Below are 7,500 nucleotides of genomic sequence, written 5' to 3'. Positions count from 1 at the left end.
GTCCGGCCACAGGTACAGTGGGACTTGTGACATGTTCTGGTGTATGGAGACATGTAGAAGCCTCTCCTCAGTAAACACACGGAGAGGCTCCTGCTTGCTCCATACACCACAACACCGCAGGCGTGTGAGGGCCAGCGCGTGTGGTTAGTGGAGCTGTTGACAAGAGGCGAGTAAGGTGCAAGCAAGGTCAATGTTGACCTTGCTTGCAAGTTATTCCCACGACAAGGCTGGTGCCATCCTCGTTACACGAGGATCAACAATTATTATTGAATCATGTAATCTGAGATATGTAATCTGTCTACATCGTCATGATTTCAAGTGTGTGTGTGCGTGTGTGTGTGTGTGTGTGTGTGTGTGTGTGTAGACTGTCCGGGCCTGTATAGCTTAATCCTTTATTCAAACCTGTAGCCTAAACTAATACCTCCAGCCTGTAACCTAAACCTGTATAACCTCAGCCTGTAATCAACCAATACCTCCAGCCTGTAACCTAAACCTGTATAACCTCAGCCTGTAATCAACCAATACCTCCAGCCTGTAACCTAAACCTGTATAACCTCAGCCTGTAATCAACCAATACCTACAGCCTGTAACCTCATCCTGTAATCAACCTGTAACCTTCCTCAACAGCGTCAACAGGAACGTACAACTCGACGTGTGGGCCGTTTAGACCCTGTACTCCTTATACAAACCTTCGCTGTACGGACGGTCGATGTTTGTGCATCAACAACTTCCGCCCCGATGATACAGGTGAGTTAATCCTACAGGTGACTTAATCCTACAGGTGACTTAATCCTACAGGTGACTTAATCCCACAGGTGACTTAATCCTACAGGTGACTTAATCCCACAGGTGACTTAATCCCATAGGTGACTTAACCCTACAGGTGACTTAATCCCACAGGTGACTTAATCCCACATGTGACTTAATCCCACAGGTGAATTAATCCCACAGGTGACTTAATCCTACAGGTGACTTAATCCCACAGGTGACTTAATCCCATATGACTTAATCCTACAGGTGACTTAATCCCATATGTGACTTAATCCTACAGGTGACTTAATCCTACAGGTTTAATCCTACAGGTGACTTAATCCCACAGGTGACTTAATCCCACAGGTGACTTAATCCTACAGGTGACTTAATCCTACAGGTGACTTAATCCCACAGGTGACTTAACCCCACATGTGACTTAATCCTACAGGTGACTTAATCCTACAGGTGACTTATGTGACTTAATCCTACAGGTGACTTAATCCTACAGGTGACTTAATCCCACAGGTGACAGGTGACTTAATCCCACAGGTGACTTAATCCCACCAATCCTACAGGTGGTGACTTAATCCCACAGGTGACTTAACCCCACAGGTGACTTAATCCCACAGGTGACTTAATCCCACAGGTGACTTAACCCCACATGTGACTTAATCCTACAGGTGACTTAATCCCAAGTGACTTAATCCTACAGGTGACTTAATCCCACAGGTGACTTACAGGTGACCCACAGGTGACTTAATCCACAGGTGACTTAATCCTACAGGTGACTTAATCCCACAGGTGACTTAATCCCATAGGTGACTTAACCCTACAGGTGACTTAATCCCACAGGTGACTTAATCCCACATGTGACTTAATCCCACAGGTGAATTAATCCCACAGGTGACTTAATCCTACAGGTGACTTAATCCCACAGGTGACTTAATCCCATATGACTTAATCCTACAGGTGACTTAATCCCATATGTGACTTAATCCTACAGGTGACTTAATCCTACAGGTTTAATCCTACAGGTGACTTAATCCCACAGGTGACTTAATCCCACAGGTGACTTAATCCTACAGGTGACTTAATCCTACAGGTGACTTAATCCCACAGGTGACTTAACCCCACATGTGACTTAATCCTACAGGTGACTTAATCCTACAGGTGACTTAATCCCACAGGTGACTTAATCCCACATGTGACTAAATCCTACAGGTGACTTAATCCTACATGTGAAACTTTAAACCTATCACAGAATCACTGAATTACGATCACCTGTGTATAACCATGTATAGAATTATGTATAAATAGTTCTGCCACACGTGCATAAATATGTATAAATGAACACACTAATTACAGGTGGATGTTCGAACGAGATGCTGAACCAGGTGATGATCTGGACGTGTCAGGCAATGGCGGCAACCTTGATCCTCATTATTGGTCTAATGTTGCTGTATCATGTGGCACGGAGTAGACTAAGGTAAGAGAGGAGTAGGAAGGGAGATGGAGTGGGGAGGAAGGAGGGTGGGAGTAAGGAAGGAAGGAAGGAAGGAAGGAAGGAAGGGAAGGGTAGTTAATACGTACAATACATTAAACATAAATCAGGATAGTTGAGACTCAGAGATAAATAAGACAAATATAATTAACTAAGTTCAGGATTACTTCACGTCCATACTAACCACGGACAGTAGCCATACCCACGGACAGTAGCCATACCCACGGACAGTAGACATACCCACGGACAGTAGACATACCCACGGACAGTAGCCATACCCACGTACAACAACCATACCCACGTACAGTAACCATACCCACGGACAGTAGCCATACCCAAGTACAACAACCATACCCACGTACAGTAGACATACCCACGGACAGTAGCCAAACCCACGGACAGTAGCCAAACCCACGGACAGTAGCCATACCCACGGACCATACCCACGTACAGTAACCATACCCACGGACAGTAGCCATACCCACGTACAACAACCATACCCACGTACAACAACCATACCCACGTACAGTAGCCATACCCACGAACAGTAGCTATACCCAAGGACAGTAGCCATACCCACGGACAGTAGCCATACCCACGTACAACAACCATCCACGTACAACAACTATACCCACGTACAGTAACCATACCCACGTACAACAACCATACCCACGTACAGTAACCATACCCACGTACAGTCGACATACCCACGGACAGTAGCCAAACCCACGGACAGTAGCCATACCCACGGACAGTAGCCATACCCACGGACAGTAGTCATACCCACGGACAGTAGCCATACCCACGTACAACAACCATACCCACGTACAGTAGCCATACCCACGAACAGTAGCCATACCCAAGGACAGTAGCCATACCCACGGACAGTAGCCATACCCACGTACAACAACCATACCCACGTACAGTAACCATACCCACGTACAGTAACCATACCCACGGACAGTAGCCATACCCACGTACAACAAACGTACTCACGGACAGTCCATCAAAATTACAAGTAACTCTGTACCCGTCTTGCAGAAGGGAACCAGAAGAAGAGGGAGGAGAGTCGTCACAGGAGAGGGAGGAGGCGGGAGGAGAGTCGTCGCAGGAGAGGGAGGAGACGGGAGGATGGGAGCGCATCCTTCCTCCCGCTTACGAGGAGGCCGTCGACGTCCCTCCTCCCACCTACCAGGAAGCTCTCGCTAAGATGGTCGTACGTTAAGTCTTGTAAATATTTCTTAGGTAGGGATTAATGTTAAGTTTGTCTGTCATAAAGTTAACATCTGAAGTATCAAAAGTTCGCAGTGACTTAAGTGAAAGTATTCACTGTGTTTAAGTATGCAGTCTGCCATCACTTAGGAACATTAAGTGTTATAAGTAAACTGTTAAAAGTAAAATTAGCGTCTTATAAAATGGTGCCACACCCAGGAGGCCCAGCAGGGAGCAGCCCCACCAAGGAGCGTGGATGTGTGTCGTGAGGACGACCCAAACCTCCCTGTGTATGGCTCACACACGGACACCAGCGTCTATATATAAGGAGACCTACAACACTTTATCCCTCAGTGTTAACGTTACCAGCGCCGGGTAAACACTGCTCCAAGCATCTCTATTAAAGTCTCACTGTGGGCACAACTTACTGTCCATCCACTGGTCGTCACAAGTCTCAAGTCACCGGCCTTTGGGGGAGTGTTGACACCAGCACACACAAGCTCTTCATCCTCTCACAACGACCTGGTCCCTCACCCTGGTCCCTGACTCAGGTCTTAGCTCCCCTTGACCTTGTGAGACGTGACCTGAGACATGGAAGGTGTTAGTGAGGTGATACAGGTGAGGCTCGTCTACCCCAAGGAACAACTACCGTACATTAGGTCACGGTACACAGCCTTACACATCCACACTTACCAATAATGACACAACTATCGGAACACAATATAACAAAGATCAATTAAACTGATATTGACGTTCTAGTTCCCTTATCAAAGTATTGTTATTGTATGTATCTGATTGTTGCTCATACGTACTGTAGCCTGTAGGTGTTGTAAGAAATAATTATTACTTGATGGGTTATGGCCCATTAGATTATATTTTTCATATCTACATAAAAAATATTTATATCTGATACGTTTTAATGCAATCTCCTTTGTTGGCACGCACGCGCGCACACACACACACACACACACACAAAACACGGCCTTAACATGGAGAAACAAAATTCGGTGAACAACAAACATATATTTAGAGTTCACATTGGACACTGTTTTTTTTTTCGTTTCCATGTTTTTTGTTTTTGTTTTTAAGTTCGTGTTGGTGATGACTAGCGGCTGCCACATCCTCTGCACCGCGTCTCTACTGTACTGTCACGGAACATGGCGTGAGGATTTGTCTGTCCGAGATTATAATTTTAAGAACTTCATTTTTCATTGTGTTTAAGATGGCAGCGCTTCAGTAAAACATCATTTACAGACGTACAAACGTAGCACAATATTATCAGCTGCCATAAATCTGATACCTGCATGACACACATCGCTCACAGGTGCTTCACTCCCGCCCCCCTCTCAGGTAGACAGCAGTGCCAGTATTGACGCTTTCAATAATTAAGTGTAGTGCAGTGTAGTGTAGTGTGGTGTGGTGCAGTGCAGTGTAGTGTAGTGCAGTGTGATGTAGTGTAGTGTAGTGCAGTGTAGTGTGGTGTAGGGTAGTGCAGTGCAGTGCAGTGTAGTGTAGTGCAGTGTAGTGTGGTGTAGTGCAGTGCAGTGTGGTGTAGGGTAGTGTAGTGCAGTGTAGTGTAGGGTAGGGTAGTGTAGTGTAGTGTAGGGTAGTGTGGTGTAGTGCAGTGTAGTGTAGTGTAGTGTAGTGCAGTGTAGTGTATTAAGATGCCACAATACCAAGTCACTGTATACTGCAACGTTTGAGAACTGGAGAGAATTACTTTGTTTTGCTGCAGGTATAACTGACTTCTTGTTGATGATAGTGTAATGATGTCACTTTACTATTTTATCTTGGAGTAATTTTCTGGATAACACTTGATATTTTTGTATTATTTCATGTCAGGGTTGTTTAGGAGTAATTAAACTTAAAATTCAATTAGCATTAACGTTATTAATAGTACACGCACACTTACATTAATAGTGGGATATCCTAGTCATTCATAAATTCTTTCATCATACAAGCTAATTTTTCCCAGTTAAAACCTATTCATTCCTTCATTAACACACTCACCCCACACGCTGTATTATTAACTGTGTTCCACTTGGCTAAGGTAAAGTTCCCGGGTCTGCTTTTGATCACTCCTAAGCCTCGTGAGTAACTTTACCTCCATATTTCTAGGATAGTTGACAGACCTGCACTGAGCTTTGGTTAGGTCTTTCCACAATTAATTTATAAATAACTTTCCACCTTCTTGATTACGAATGATCAACCTGGCCCGGGAGGGTTGGGGGGGGGGGGGCTGTAGTAAGCGTCCGTCCCAAAATGGTGAAACACACATTTATTTTACCTTCCCTAAACCAGGCCATCACACGACACCAGACAGTGACGTCACAATGGTGCGACAGGATAAGTTACCTACTTCATTCACCATCAAGCACTCGATAATGATTCAAATTAATTGTATTACATCATGTCTGGTATACATACATATGCATAGTATAGTATAGTGTAGTATAGTATAGTATGTTAATATTATAGAAGAAAAACTACAACTATAGATGATTATTACAATAAACTACAACTATAGATAAATATAGTGTTAGAGGAAGAGCCAAACAGGTAAACTGTCCTCTAATAAGTGTTAGTGGGTAATTATACGGACCTTTATGATCTATCCATTAGTGAAAGACTACCGTAAATGTGCGGTACTTAACACTCTTAAAACCAGTGTAACCTAACCTAACCCAACCCAACCTATAACTATAACCTAACTTAATCTTCCTTTGCGCTCATTCGCGAATTCTGGGGAAAAGACGACCATGGTTCCCTGCTCTCAGTCGTTGTTGTCTGTAGCTTACGGTGAGACCAAGTGACCTTCACGGATACATAACCGGTAAAGTCATGTTCAGTTCGACGTCAAGTTGATATAAGATAGTGGTTAAGAAATGCTTTGTTTTGGTCACACTAAATGTATCTGGGAGAGAATACAGTATGTAAAAGTATTTCCTCGAAGGTCATCACTAAGACTGATACCTTGGCCAGGCATTGTAGGGAGAAGCCATCATCAAGACATGTTCAAGGGTGTAAGACAATTTGCTTTTGTGTCAGTAAATAAGGTGCGGGTTATATCTTCCGGGTTTTCGTTACTGAATGTCACAAGATTTTATTTTAACACTTTATATACGACAATACAAAAGCCAGTCTTTTTCAACAGAATTTAATTAACTTAAACGCATGATTAACATGCTGAACTGTCCCACGGTCAATGTGAATCTGTAAAGAGGCCAAGTTCTCACATAACACGTAACTGTTGACTCCTCCACAAACACTTCAACTTGGGAGTGAAGAGTTAAAACACCTCGACGTGGCCAACCTGCAGCCCATAGGCCCCAGCTGTCTTCTGCACCGAGACATACCTGGCCGATAGTGGCTGGTGGGACACTAGTTCCACCATTTGGCTCACAGACCCTGGACCGGTAAACTTACCGAACAACTGATAAGTTGCCAACCCCCCAGGAGGCGTCACGGCAGATGTTCCCACTCGTACTTCAAGGTCCCGAAAATGATAGACAACGTTGCTATTGGGTTGTGCAAACAGAACCACGTGGCTGAAAGTAACTATCTTTCCAAAATCCAGGACAAACCACGTGTGGTCTCCAGCTTCGGAAAGGAAATTCTCGAGAATAGAGAAGCCATAGACGCCATCAATGAGATTCTCTTTAAGTTTCTTTGCATGTGCTTCCCGTCCAGACGTAATTTTAGCGTTGGTAGCGTAGTCAATAGGACGTTCGGTGTAACAGGTAAGGGCGTCAGCCAAGTTGGTCTCGTTGTAGGTAGGCATGACGATCATACTAGAAAAGGTGCAGTTGTTGGCGGCATCTTTGCACCAAGAGTTGCACCAGCCCAGCATTGTGCAGGTATTGGGGCAGTGTAAGTTGCGATTAATACTTGGGTGTAGTAGGTCGCCACTCTCTACAGTGGAAGATAAGGACACTGTGGCTTGGGACACCAAGACACGTCGCCATTGATGCAGATTATTGCCCTCCACTGACGACCTTGACAGGATGACTACAGCTGCCCACCACACTACTGCT

At 44.6% G+C, this 7,500-nt stretch overlaps 1 protein-coding gene across 1 annotated transcript in view; it reads left to right on the top strand.

Annotated features, from left to right (window-relative positions):
- LOC121854789 overlaps window positions 1-4,422 on the top strand; it is a 5,184-nt gene extending 762 nt beyond the window's left edge. The window contains exons 2-5 of the mRNA XM_042349571.1: window positions 628-747; window positions 2,119-2,239; window positions 3,296-3,470; window positions 3,686-4,422. Of these exons, the coding sequence (XP_042205505.1) occupies window positions 628-747; window positions 2,119-2,239; window positions 3,296-3,470; window positions 3,686-3,793 (524 nt within the window). The 3' untranslated portion in view covers window positions 3,794-4,422. The remainder of the gene's footprint in view (window positions 1-627; window positions 748-2,118; window positions 2,240-3,295; window positions 3,471-3,685) is intronic.
- Window positions 4,423-7,500: the final 3,078 nt, after the last annotated feature.

This window comes from Homarus americanus, unplaced genomic scaffold, assembly GCF_018991925.1.
Source record: "Homarus americanus isolate GMGI-L3 unplaced genomic scaffold, GMGI_Hamer_2.0 scaffold53233, whole genome shotgun sequence".
Classification (NCBI taxonomy): domain Eukaryota; kingdom Metazoa; phylum Arthropoda; class Malacostraca; order Decapoda; family Nephropidae; genus Homarus; species Homarus americanus.
Note: the sequence above shows the minus strand (reverse complement) of the source record. Positions and strands in the feature narration are given on the sequence as shown.